The following is a 14592-nucleotide window of genomic DNA, read 5'->3' as shown; positions in this document are numbered from 1 at the left end:
GCTGTCTGGTTGAGAAGGGATTTATAGATACAAGAGATGATAAGCCAACTCAAGAGAAGGTAGCCCATGCAATGAAGAGCCACTTATATGGACCAGCTGCAGATCAGCAACCTGCAGCTTACGTTCTGCTGTAGACCTGCACTCAGTGCAGGTGGGTGGAACCGTGCGCCTTAACGGCTTCCAATGTGACTCATAATTAAATTCCTAAGCGTATTTATATTTCCTTGGCAATCCAGTACACAAATTGAATGTTAGCAAGGACACATAAGGAAAAATTTACACTTTTATTTTAAAAAGTGATCAAAATTAGGTTTCCACCACCAAATGAGGGTCCGTTGATACAAAAATATAAAAGTTCGACCAGCACCTGGAGATGTTCGTGTTCACGAATGCCTCAGTTGGAGTCACTGGGTTTGGATTTCATTTCTAAGTCCAGCTTGTGTAGAACAAAGAGATCCGAGAAGTGGATATTAAGGTCGGGTACGGTAGGGTGTGAGAGGAAAGGTAGTACATAACATGGTAGGGATGGATAGGGCGTGGTATGGTTGGAAACGCCAGAGCGGGTTAGGGTATGAGTTAAGGTGGGATGGTAGGTTAAGATGTGTCGTGGCAGATGGGAAAGGACGAAGACATGAGAAGAAGAACAGGTTAGGGAATGTAGGAGGCTCCGCGAGGCAAAGCTGAGGATGTGCAGGGGGACATGCGAAGGAGGAGTTGGAGGGAGATGAGAGGATAAAATCGGAAGGGTGGAAGGAAAAGGAGTGGACGGGCGAAGAAATAATTAGATGAGGAGCAATGTGGGAAGGGTTCAGGGTAAAAGAAGAAAGGGAAGAAGACAGAAAAGAAGGTTAGAGGAGAAGAGAAGACTGAGCACAGTAAGAAGAAGAGAATGAGGGGAAGAGAAGAGATGGGAGAAATAAAGAATAAAGATGAGGTAGAGGGTAGGATGGGGAGTTCACCAACAAAGCATCCTTAGGTGTCACCGGGACAGCAGCAGAAGAAGTGTTGCGAGGCAGTAGGGCACTATACGCGGAGGATGGAATGGTGCCGCCATGTTCAGTTCATGCGGACAGTCCGTGTACGGCTCGATGCACATGGCGTACGCAATGACATGGGCAACGTAGTTCTGCTCACGGACGCCGTGGAAGAGCTGAGCCATTGGTCCTTTGGCCATGATCGCCACATCCTCCCCGCCATGGGTCTCCGTGCTCAGGCTCACCGCCGACTGCTGCATGTAGTCGTTGCTCTCTGGTCATAGAAAGAAAACAAAAAGGTAAGACCAGGTACCTGCAATATCTCCCATACAAGCCCCTGAAGAAAAGTGCGTACAGTCACATTTCAGACTGAGGGCCTGGTTTAGAGTGCGGAAGACAGACTTTACTCCATAAGGGCGACGGGCTTCACTCCGCCGGAAGTCCATCGAGATGGTAGAGTCCCCGTCCCACATATTTAGAGAAGTCCGCCAGCCCTTCGGGCAGTGCTTAATTTGTGCTGGTTGTTTCCGGTGCTGAGCACCGGCACTTATTTTTTAGGCCCGGCGCTTAGTGTCCTGCCTCAAGCATTTGCTGCGTTCAAAAGACACATTTGGGAAAGATGGAGGAAGAGAAAAACAAAAAAGTGTCACAATGAGAGAAAGCAGAAAGCTGCAAGAGTGAGCTGAAGGGGCAGGGAGTGCCTTTAAATGGATCGAAGAGGCCTGAGATGGCTTCAGAATTACGCTACCTCAGTAGTCTGTGTTCGCACATTTAATTGCAGCAGCCGCGTGTTTAAGAGGAGGGCTTTGGGCACCAGCACGTCTTTATTTACAAATTAAGCACTGCCTTCGGGCATCTCTTAACAATAGCAGGAGGCACTTTCATGGAGGTTCCTGTCAATGAGTTAAAAGTGTGACTGACTGTACCGTCGAAATGACAGCATTTAGAGGTTTGTCACAGCTGGGCATATTTCCATGGGGGGGGGTCCTTTGGGAGGGGGGCCCTAGTGAAGCAGATCCACCAGGCAAGTCCTCCTTGGTGGACCTGTAGACATTCATTGTTTTAGCTAAAGATGTCAAACCCATCACCAAAGCAGGGGTCTCTTTAAAAAAAAAAAAAAAACTTTACTAACGCACTCTACATGATGGATACTTTTGTCCAGTGCACAAGGGACATTATTCGACCATTCCTGGCCGGAACAAGCTATGGTTTATGTGGCAAGATGGGACAGGAATAAGACCAGCAGGCGTGGCATGGGGTTAGCACCAACAGGGCGGTCTCTTCAATGGCGTTCTCACCAGCTTTGGGTCGGCAAAAGGCTTCTCCTTATGACTGCACTGCTGGGACAACCGCGGTAAGCCGGATGGGCTGGAGGGAGGTCTGTCCATCTCTAGCAGTTGTATCATCGCCATCAATCTTCAGTGTATCAATCTCTATGGGCCAGATGCATCAAAGGGTTTTACCCATTCTGTGTCTATGGGAAAATGTGCTCGTACATATGGCCTTATATCCCTCCTTTAGTCTCTCATCATTCTTTTTTTATTAATTATAAGCATTTAATGCTGCCCTCGTTTTTAAACCTGTAAATAGGAAGTGACAGTGGAAGAGACCAGGTCTATCCTAGTGGAAAAGAGAAAAATGTGACAAAACAAAATGTTGCATTTTCTTTAAATTGTCAATAAGAAAATGTTACACTTTACTTTGAAACAATGCTACTGTTTAATTGTTTACATATTAGTGCTAGTTTAGAGCAATACCCGACTAAGAAAAATTGGTTACATAAAACAGATTTAAAATTAGATAGATAGAATGAGTGTTAACTCAGAAATCCCAAAAAATGAAAACATTAGTAGTTGGCGACATCATACTTTATTTTATTTATTAAATGTACCTTTCCCCTTTAGGGCACGATTGCATTCTGGGAGCTCTAGGCTTGATTCACTTCGATTGAGTCACGTGGACTAAATTCCCAAACTACAACAGCTTGAAAGTAGAAAAGCAACGTCTGGAATCAAATGCAGGGGACACGGAGGTGCTATCCCCAATAACAATCGTTAAGTTCTCTGATATTCACTTAGGGACAAGTGGTTCAAACTCGGGTTGTGATGCCACAGACTGACGTAAAGGAAGTTAAATAGTTCAAATTCGGAGCAGCACCACAAACAATGATGAGGAGGACCCACACCTGCCCTGGACATCCTATCCCTAGGAAGAAGCAAGCATTTCTACAAACCAAGGGTCTCAGATGACAACCACAAGCATATCAAAGAAACTCCAAATGAGACTTTACCTGAGAACTCAGGTCGTATCCCATCATTGTGCATTTAACAGTAGCACAATGCAGGACATGTTGTGAAGAAAAGAGAGAAAAATCTAATTTTGCTAAAGAAAAAATACTTTTAAAAGGCAAGATGGAATGTGGGCCTGCAGACAAAAGTACAATATGTGGTCTAGTATAAACACTTTAAATATACCATGCATGATGACACCACATTAATCACATTTATCACAGTGACTTCAAACTTATTCCAGGTAACTCAGAGATCAATTCAATCATACAATAACAACATCAATTTCTATAGTGGCCAGTGGTTTCCAATGTTTCAAATAGACCTGATTTCGGTTTGCGTAGATGTGCAGTGAATAAAGAGAGGCAGAGGGCATCTCTGTTAGGTGGATGTGTTAGCTTTAAAGATTTGTGACGGGTGAGAAGTCATCAACCATCGCCTGAACTTCCACCAACTCTCCAGACACCTGTGCTCCGCTTCCCTCACGCACACACCGCATCTGCCGCAGCTACAGTGGGGGACAATCCTTCTCATAACTCCCCACCAAGTCCTGGAACAACCTCCCCTCCACCTCCGAGCAGCACCCTCCCTGCAGGAATTCAGAAAAGAACACAAGACAAGGCTTTTCGACCGAGTCCAACATGAACACAGCGCCTGGAAACCATCTTGGGTGATTAGTCGCGCTTTATAAATATGAGTTGAGTTGAGGGTTGTACCAAACGGCTTATTGTTTTTCTTGTAGGTACAGATGCCCCATTGCCCTGAATCTTGTTGGAGTCTCAGAATATAGTTCACTGTATATTTGGATGGTCATGGGTGTTTATTCAGAGTTCTGTCTTAATATGTTCTGTTGTATGATGGTGACCAGGGTCATGAACCAAGTAGTGCGTGGTGTGTCCGTAGCATTCTAGCTACTCTCCACAGGTGGGAGTTCTGCGTGACACCTAATCAGTAAGTTAGGGGTTCATTCAATTGTGACCACGATGAGATCTGTCTAAATGGTAGTGCAGTGGTATATCTAATGTGTGCTGTTGGACGTTCAGCATATGAATTTTGAGGTGCATACTGTTTTGAATACAGTGTCACACAGCTATATACAGCATCTGTGTTCTGCTGGGCATGTCTGGGATATTATATGTGAGTGGCGCAAACAGACAAGCCTACACTACAAGACAAGGGCTAAATGATAACCTTGTCCACACAAATGTTTGCAGAGGGCTCTGAATTACCATACATGTGATAATTATCAGATCATTACAGTTTTCCTCTGATAGATTACAGCAGGTCAACCTGCCCAAATCCATGCAGTAGCAACAGGCTTATAATGGCTGGCATAAGCCGTCTGCTCCAACATTCCAATGTTCCTCGTCATGTTTCTTTCTTTTTAATTCAGAACATTCTACCGTCAGTAGGTGGAATGTTCTAATAGCCTTATAGCCCTTCTGCCTTGGGTTACACCCATTTTTAAAGGCCTCACCCTTGTTATAGGCCCTCGCCACATATAAATCGGGATCAGGGCCTTTAAGAACCATTATAGCCCTCAGCAGCAGCTATATTCTTGGGTAGCAAGGGGAGATGCCTGGCTCAATGGAACTACCACTTTCACATCCCCATGTTTTTGTGGAACAGATAAAGATATGAGAATATATGTTGTTCAAGACTATGCAAAATTGGAATACAAAAAAAGGGGATTACAGTCACAAGGCTGTGATCTGTAAAGTGGATGTGAAGTTGTGTTTTGGTTGTAACAGCACACAGCATTTTGCTGGCCCCATGAAATGTATGCAGTACATATTTCTGTGTAAGATCTTGGAAAGAAGATACATTGATGCTGTTGCAACTTCAGCAAGGGTCATGCCAATGTCATGAATAACTTGCAGAAAGAAGCACAAGAAAGAGGAGGGAAAGGGATGGTGTTGCATGTCAATTATACACAGTAAAAGTAGGTCATAGCACCATTTAGAAAGGTGTCGGTCAATGAGGGTCTAGGTTTTTTGGGGGATTGTTTAGCACAGACTTGGCCCGAGGGCAATAGAGAGTTTCAGTTAAGTCACATATTTTTTCAGCTACTGGGAATAGAAGTGATTTCCCAGAAGTACCCAATGCTGAGTCGAACCCATGGTCACACCTGACTCCCTAGTGCAAACGTCGGCAGCGCTGGCCATGTCAATTTCAGGACACATATAATAGCACAAAACCACCGGTCATCAGATCCGCTGTTCAAGCACTGGCCATGTCCCATCTTGAATGCCTTGTTGACTGGCGCTCTCATGCGGTAACCCACTCGATTGAAGGACTTTGGAAACACAACAGAATCACACCATTACCCTGAGAAGTCTGAAAACTGCCTGCACCTTCATACATTGCAATCCAAACCTGCTACACTGTCTAAGAGTCGGTCAACTTAAACACCAGGCTTAGGGGCATATTTACAGGCCCCCAGCGCCTCCTTGCACCACATTAGCATCACTAAAGTGGCATTATGGAGCCATTTTTGCAGCGCCATATTTACAAACAGGTGCAATGCACGCATTGGGCCACTTTGCAACCCCTTGCACCAGGCATAATGTATGCAAGGGGAGAGTTCCAGCGCTAGGAGGCCGGCAAAAAATGGCACAGTGAAATTTACAAGATTTCACTGTGCCATTTTTAGCATCATTGTTAATGCTTGCTCAAAGCAGGTGTTTAAATGATGCACCCATAAAAACCTATGGGCCTCCTTGCTATTAGCCTAACGACTGCCATAGTGTTCCGTATCATAAATGAGGCACCACCATGGTGCCAGTAGGAGAACGGAAGAAGAGTGGCGAATCATCTATGAATATGCCCCTAGGCACACAATATTAAGACCTTGTTTCTCCTTCAGCACCAGCATTGCAAAGTTCAGCTGTAAACTCAGAAATGGAGAAAAAGATTTAAGGCATCTCCTGCTAGTTTTGTAGGATTAGAGACTCCAGTTGCTGAAGAAGCTGAAAGCCAGACTCAATAGTCGTCTCTGCTAGAAGAGACTCCCCGTGTTCAGATAGTGATGTGCCCCTTCTCTAATCACTCACTGCCCAGTTCATAGTGAAAATCTCACCTAGGCTAGTTTCCCCAAATCCTCCTCTTCCCTGGAATGTGTGCCAATTTGCTTTAGTAAACCACGCCAATATTTGTAGTTAGGTTCATGCTATATAAATTGAAATGCACATATGCACACACAAATAGAAACACAACAGAGAGAAGCCCTCATACCAGTGTCCGTGGTGGTTATGTTCGCACGACTCCCCTTGTACACAGCGAAGCCTGGCCCGTTGCCGTACAGTAAGCTGGTATATGGCATCTTGTCCTTTGCTTTGCCGGGAGCCAATCCTGCAGAGGAGATGAAGACAACAGAGAAGATGGAGATAAATCACTGTGGTCTGAGCTCAGACACCAACACTTAAAGCTTACATTTCTTAGAAGCCTTGCCTTCTTGAAAACACCTACCAGGGGTGGTCTAAAGGTTTATGTGAAGGTGATGTATTTAGTGCTCATCTGGAAAAATGTACTAAACAGAAGAAGTCCAGAGGTGTCTTCTAATCTCCTGTTAGTCTCTTTACGGGTGAATATTCTTTTTATGGCAATGGACTTCTCCTCTCACTGACCGCCTACTTCATCAAAGAATGGTGCTGGCCAATCCAGGGTACATCTGGTACCTACCTGAACAGGAAGCTAGTTCATCCGCTTCATGGTGAGAGGCAGGCGGGTTTTCTTTCTGTGGAAGTGACCGCTGTCAGTTTGTGGGGGGGGGGGGGTGGAGCCAAGTGAGGAAAAATGTGTATGTGGTCTTTGTCGTGAACTCCTCAAATTTGGGATCAACATCAATCTTAGTGAACATTAAGACTAAAGTATGTTTGACTTGAAAAACAAGTTCATCAATTCTTAATATCATGCGTGAGTCGAAAAAATCAGAACAAGTATCTGCAAGCTGGGGATTATTTTCCATCAGGGTGCTCATACCCTCTGTTGCTACCACTGACCTCTTGTCCTTTGAAAGACCCACGCGCCCAGAAAATTAAGATGAATGCATCTTCTCGCTTGCCCACCATATCCAGGTGAGGTCATAGATCATGGCAGTATTGTATTGAGGCATTTTGGAAAGGCTTTCCCATAGGCTTTAAATTCTAAATTGGCAAGAGGGATAGATCAATATGATCTTGAAGCATCTTTGCCTGTCTTAAGGAAGATAGCCACTGTGGAACATTCTCAAACATGGAGGTTTTGTGTTACCTGGCACGCGCATTTAAACAGTTCTTGCTAGCACTGGAACAATCACTACTGAAGAAACCCGAGTGGCCTCATATGGGAGTGCCATGGATTAATCCTGTTTCACCACCCAGCAACTATCATTACGGGGGATCCGGGTAATTCCTGGTGGTTTGGAGAAATAACAGGGTTTACAACTTTTTGGGGGAATAACATGCCAATATTGATGCTTCCAAAGTCTGAAGATCTTACTGAGGCATAGCCCAACATATAGTTTATGACATCTTACTTTTCAAAAGTCCAGCATAACTTTCACTTTAGCACCTGCAAGTTTTCTTTTAAGCATATATTATTCAATTTGACAAAAAGACTTTGAGCCCAATTTAGATTGCGGCACAGAAGGTTACTCTGTCACAACCATGACGGATATCCCATCTGACATTTTACGATTCCTCTATATCTTACTGTAATAGGGCGGACGGAATAACCATCACAATTGTGGTAGAGTAACCCCTAAATCAGGCCCTTTAAAACAACTGACACATACCTCAACGACCCCTGTCCTCATTGCTGCCACTTCCTTGCTTAACCATCATGATCAGAGTATAGAAGGCAGCCTCATTCCATACACCGGAACCACTACCCTTACCTAAGATGCTGTTACCACGGCGGGGGTTCCCGCCAAAGCTAAAGACATGTGAGTGGTCGGCAGTCACCACGGTCAGCGTCTCAGACTCGCTGGTCAGCTCGTTGGCTCTCTGGATGGCTTTGTCCAACATGATGGTCTCCATCAGTGCCATCTTGGCTCTACTGCCATGGTGTCCATGATCAATTCTGCCTCTTGGTTAGAAGAAAATAGGGGCTCATTAAACAAGATACATTGTATTTGTTTTTAGAAGCGCTGTGCATTAACGGCGTATTGGACAATCTTCTTAACATAATTAATTGAGTCTAAAAGTCACAATGAGCTCTAACTAATTCAAAATCAGTCACCTTCCCAACAATGCTCATGATAAATTATTAAAAATGCATCAACGGTATTATAAGCCATAAAGCAAAAAATAAGGTTTGTTTCTTTTCACATCAAAAGTGATCTTTCCCATTGGTTCTATTTTTTGCTTTAATTTCATCCAATCTATGTTGTTCTCTGATAGACTTCTTTGCATGCTATTTGCTAAACTTATCTTACTATAGTTTCACAATCAGTTATGAGTGACCGGTCATCCCACTTTGGTCAAAAACTGGCACAAAGGGGTCTAGAGGAGGTGCGTGGTTACCGCATGGGCAGCTCCTCCATTAGGGCAGAGAAGCGTCATCCCCCCCCCCCCCACCACCCCGCCAGCAGCAGCGGCAAAACCTTCAAAAGAAAAGGATAATAAATTGTGTTTATTATCCTTTTCTTTTAAAGGGGCGGGACCACTGCGCGTGTATGTTTAGCCGGACGTCTCGGATTGGCCAGACACACATGAGCAGTAGGCCCCGGACTGGGCACTCCCAGCCAATCATGACACTGCTTTGTACAGAGTCATGATTGTCCGCAGGGCTGGCTGGGAGCCTGTGCCTGCAGCAGCGACGAGGGACAGAAGAGCGGTCACCGGCGGAGAAGGTAAGTCTTTTTCTTTTTCGTTTAATTTTTATTTACAATCCCCCCCACATGCGCGACAGCTCACCCCTTCCCAGTGTCGCGAGCCGCGTCTGGGTTACAGTGCAGAGATGCCACATTTTCTACTGGAGACACGACTTCCAGGTCATACCTGAAGGCTTTACTCTGAAAAATGCTTCAATTCCAGGTTCGCAGGTGGCAATCTGGGCTGAAACTTTGATTCCAGCAAGTGACTGTCTATTTCACAAGGGTCCTTAAGGGATGCTCTTGAGGGCCCCCATTACTAGTGGTACTGACATAAGTGGTAGAAGGATGGGAGAAGGGTCGATGCTGCAGGTCAACGCACCCCGAAAAATCAACCAATAAAGCAGTGCTCAGCACCACATCGGTTCACCCACTTGGCACTGGCAATAAGGGCACGCACTACGCCAGTGGCACGTCAATTAATATTACTGATTACCTAATATGTTTTAATTCGTGATAGGGCAGTTTCTGAGATTGCAGTGACTAAATGTGAACTTTAGAACGGCTCGTTAGTTGTCTAGGTAACTGGGCAATCAACAACCGAGCTATGGACTGTAGATACAGATTGATGTCCAAGAGGTCATCCTAAGAGAGGGGACCGTCTAGAAGGGCGAGAAGAGGTGGGTGCGGGGGGCAGGCTTCACAGACCTATGAACAATGCGGGCATCTGAGTCACACACTGCACCAGGCTCCAGACTGCATAGAGACCTGATCCTAATATAGTGCTGCGAGGCCACAGCAAGGGAGAATATGTTATACAAGTGCTAATAACAAAGCCTGGCGCTAGTTAGTGAGGTGATGGGGCAACTGAATTAATGACGCAATGATGGGTAGTTTATGAGATTCCAGGTGTCAATCAGTAGGCTGGGATGGTACAAATAACCAGCGGATGAGGCAATGAATGAACAGGGGATGGGTTTGTTAATGAACAGGTGATGGTTTTGTTAATGAGGTCACAGTGAGACATTGGATGCAGTGGTAAGGCAATGAGTGGCAGCTGGAGAGGATAGCTTCATGTTTATATTTGCACAACACATGGGCTGATGATGGCAAATAAATCAATGCTATTAACTTCTAAAGAGATGCTAATTAGGGACCATGACTGAGAGAGACTGATTGTGGGGCATCAGTCGAGCAGACCTTTAGGAAATGAATGAGGCTCTAACTTGACAATTCATGATGCTAAACGTCAGGCAACTGTTAATACTGATTAAAATGATGCAAATCTACGTCGTGACGTGTGTGCGCATAGCAATGAACTTGCATCACTGTTGTTGAATCCTCTTGATGTGACTTTCTCATCAACCCAAGTCAGAAATATGTGGTCAGGCAAGCCCTGAGACCTAGGCCTGAAGCAACTGATTGACAGATCGCTGGTGGGGTGGCATGTAGCCCGTAGACGAATGTGTGAGCAGGAAAATCCCAGATCGATCTACCAGATAGAGCAATACCACAATGGTCCCAGGAAATTGGCCCCCATTCAAACACATTTGGCAAGAGGGGTGCAAATTCCCACAATACCATAAACTTAGATGCCACATGAACTTAGGAACACTCAGCTAAAGAGAACACAACATACAACACGCAGTGATCACGTGCTCCTAATGCCAGACATCTGGACGTGTTACCCACTGGCCCGAACTATGGACCACCTGCGGACTTTATCAGATAGTCAGATTTATGACTCTGTGACTAAGCCCAGATGTCTTTCTCCAAAGAATGTGTGGAATTGTTTTACAATGCTTCAAGAACTCTATAGAATGACGCTCCGCACACATGTACTTGAGAAGGTCATCAGCTCCCCAACTCTGTACTGCTCTCTCGGCCACTGCATTAAATTAAACCAACTGTTTCTGTTTTGCTAAATGCCTCGACTTTTAGTTCTTGAAGGTAAATCCACTCACGAGCAACACAACCAAAGAAAGGAGTGAAAAAACGGGGTGATGAAGAAAAAGTAAAAGCAGGCGGAGGGAGAATAGAAAAAAGCAGTGATACAGGCAGAAAGTGAGGGGTGAGAAGGATGTGGCAGATGAAAGACGAGGGGAACCCTGGAAGAATGCATTGAAGGTGGTATATGGTTATGTGGTTGAAAAACCTCTGGATGAAAAAAGCCAGAGTAAACTAATCTGGTTAAATGTTAAGATTAGGAGTTAGGATTTGCATAATGGACAGGGTGAATAACAGAAACTGGGAATGGGTGATATATATGGTGTAGAATGGGTGGTAAGCATTACTAAAGGGTTATACATATAGATAACGGTTGCAGTTAAAGGACGGTGTACGAGGGAGTCTCCCCTGTAGGTTATGAGATAGAGAAATTACCCGCATATGTGCATTAATGCTAAATGTTTATAATGAAGATGCAAATTCTCATGTGGTCCTTAACGTGCGCTGTTATGTTTTTTTACTCAATTAGGTTTTTTTTTTACCAGTTTGAAGACCACTAAAGCTTTCGGGTCGTGGCACACTTACATGCATTTCAAATTCATTCTCTTTTAGTTACTCCCTGCTGTATATACGACATTTCTTCTGAATCATCCTAGAAAAGTTTAGCCTCGGTCTGAAGCTGGCACAGTCAAGCAAAGATTATTATACAATAGAGTCCGCTTCTGTGAGCTATGTGAGTTCCTCAAGGTATTTTCACATTTTTCCCAATAGAAGATCCTGGCACCTGCTAGTTAGTGCCTATCTCCAAGTTTCATTACTACCAGTATAATTAACTCCATCCACTTGCATTGAAAGAACTGTGCTTAAATGTAACTCCAAAGTGTATGGATTTTAGCACTGAATATTCCAACTGATCAAGGGTGAAGCTCTGGTCTATTGAAACAGCAATTTCCTTGTTTATTTTGAATGCTTACTGGATACTTTTGCATTAAACGCATGTTAAACATTGATGCACTATCCTGAGTGTTGTGTTTTTCTTTCATAGTAAAAAAAAAAAAAAAAAAAAAGGATGAGTGGACACAGAGGTTGTTCAGCCTCATATGTAAAAATGAGAAACCTGAGAGACATTTTTTTTATATCTGAAATGAATGCTAAACCAATTAAAAATAACACCTCCAGCATTTATCACCCGAGTGAAATGACTCGCGATTAGGCTCAAGGCAATCAATAAGTCGAACGAGACACACACAGTAGAATGATGGGATTATGGTGGATATGCTGTTGTAATTTACAAAGACGGGCTACAAAAACCATAAGAGACCAATGCACTAAGGGTGTAGAGTTGTCACCGGCCAATACTTATCTTCAACAAAGAGGAAAAATCCTTTGGGATTCTTGCTGAGTATCCGAATCGCCTTGTCTGTCATATCAACAATGGAAGGATCCATGGATGCATTGCGATTTAATTCATACGGCATGTCCTTGGGCTCAAAGAGACCTAGGGAATCGGAGAAGAAGACGATGGAGCCGTAAGAGCATAGTTAGCAGCGGACACAAGGTGGTACCTTCATTGACTACGTGCGATTATCCACACCACAGTCTTACCACCAGCCGTCGAAGCTCCTCCTCTAACTAGAAAGAGCAAATCCACTGTTGGACACCAATTCATAAAGCGTTGTGTGCACCTGAATGTAACATACGTGCACATGCTGCACCATTTACAAGACTGGATCTCAATTTTGTGGGTGGAAATTTTCCCTCTTAAACAGATCTACTCACACTTTAATTTCCACCACTGTGGTAGAATGTTACATGTAATGCATAGGCGTAGTAAAGCAGATTCACAAAACATTTGCAGGTAGTTTGCCACCATGAAACAAGCTGAAATTTACGACAAGAGTAGATCAGTAGGAAAGGAGTGGAAAAAGCCCTAAAATTTTGAAAAGACGTTCTCTATGGGGAAAAACATTTCCTTCTAGAGAAACAGAAGTTAAACAGCCTGAATGCATCCATGAATTACATCTATGCATGTCACATTACCCTGTGAGTAAATGCTGATGCGCATGCGTACTCCGGGGAAGTGGCAACTGATACAACCCTCCAGGGGTACTGCTGGAATTACTGTGAATTCCATGAAAGTCATAATTGTCTTCCAAAACTCACTAGATTACAATTTCGATTCTTTGTGAATTAGTCCTAAAGTGCTTGGTTCTGGATGCAGATTTCAAAAGAAATACTTTACCCATTAGATAGTTAATAGAGTTTGCATCAACTGCGTCAAAGTCTGCTTTGTTCCACACATACTGGGCATCCTACAAATAAAAACAAGAGGGTAAACAATGAGTGTGTATTTATGTCACACTGAACTTTATTTGAAAAACATATCTACAAATAGCTGGTGGGAAATTCCTATGGAGTGTTAAGTGTCCAGAGAATTAGGGGTCAGTAATTGTGGAATCAAACTGGGGTAGCTAGTGCTTGCTAAATATTGATGTGGATAAAAAAATATTTTGTTTAGAATTCAGAAACATGTTTTCTTTTTGATAATTTGTGTTTCTAACTTTCAAGCTTTAATTAAACACACTGAGCTGAAAAAAATGAGAAACAAAGCAAACACCATAACATATATTAGTGTACCCACGTACCATAAAACACCATTCACAAACACATGCAGAGCCATCTGTCTCCGCCTAGTTCTATCTTTCCTATGCGGAGGTCTCTGCCTTGGTTGCGGAGGTCTCCGCATATGAAGGTATCTCTATCTTTAGAAGTAAATAAATGTGGGAGGGACCTGGGGGAATGGCTGGAAAATGGGGAATACTTAGTACTAAAAGTTAGAGTGGTGCAGGGAGTAAGGAAGGGACACAGAAAGGATCATAGAGGGGTTCAGGGTGGGGCTTGCAAATACAAACACCCACAAAAGGGTAAGTACTTTGCTATTCACAAACTGCATGCCTCAAGTTACTGCATCCAAAAAAGGACCCAAAACGGTTCTACTCCAGACTAGCCTTTGTGTAAGTCCGGCACCACGCATAGCTACTCACAGGTATTGCAGTACTCCTCCATAAAAAGAGGAAGGAGTTAAAATAGCACCCCATAAGAAATAATGTTAAATAAATAAAGTAATGTGAATCTTAAATATATATATATAAATATATATATATATATATATATATATATATATTTGTAATATTTATATAATTTGTAGTAAAAGTTATATTTAAAATTATTTTAACTCAATAAATAATTTTCTTTAATAATTTTTAAACATATTTTTCCCTCTACTTTGACATAGGGAGAGCTCCACTCTGGTGGCGGATACCTCCACCTAGGTGAAAAAAGTTACTAGTAGTAATGTAGTAGTAATGGAACAGTTGTAAATCCAGTTCCAGCAGACTCCATGCCAGGTTTTCAGGTGGAGTCATTCAATATCGCTATTTGAAATGTGTCTCGCTCACGTTTGGAGCATAATATATATTTTTGCCTCCATCTCCAGCCCTGGACGAATACATTGTGAGCTAATAAGGCGCTAACCTGGAAGTTAGACTATGATGTTTGGTATAGCCTTTAGGACAGTACTGACAACTAA

The 14592-nt window shown here is 43.4% G+C and overlaps 1 protein-coding gene across 1 annotated transcript in view; it reads right to left on the bottom strand.

Moving 5' to 3' along the window:
* Positions 1 to 265: 265 nt before the first annotated feature.
* The window catches only part of LOC138265277 (alkaline phosphatase-like), a 56247-nt gene continuing 41920 nt past the window's right edge, over positions 266 to 14592 (bottom strand). The window contains exons 7-11 of the mRNA XM_069212878.1: positions 13246 to 13315; positions 12367 to 12501; positions 8139 to 8330; positions 6497 to 6613; positions 266 to 1248 (exon numbers count right to left, since the gene is read on the bottom strand). Coding sequence (XP_069068979.1) covers positions 980 to 1248; positions 6497 to 6613; positions 8139 to 8330; positions 12367 to 12501; positions 13246 to 13315 — 783 coding nt within the window. The 3' untranslated portion in view covers positions 266 to 979. The remainder of the gene's footprint in view (positions 1249 to 6496; positions 6614 to 8138; positions 8331 to 12366; positions 12502 to 13245; positions 13316 to 14592) is intronic.

This window comes from Pleurodeles waltl, chromosome 11 (assembly GCF_031143425.1).
Source record: "Pleurodeles waltl isolate 20211129_DDA chromosome 11, aPleWal1.hap1.20221129, whole genome shotgun sequence".
NCBI lineage: Eukaryota > Metazoa > Chordata > Amphibia > Caudata > Salamandridae > Pleurodeles > Pleurodeles waltl.
The sequence above is the reverse complement of the archived record's forward strand: the minus strand, read 5'-3'. Positions and strand labels throughout refer to the sequence as shown.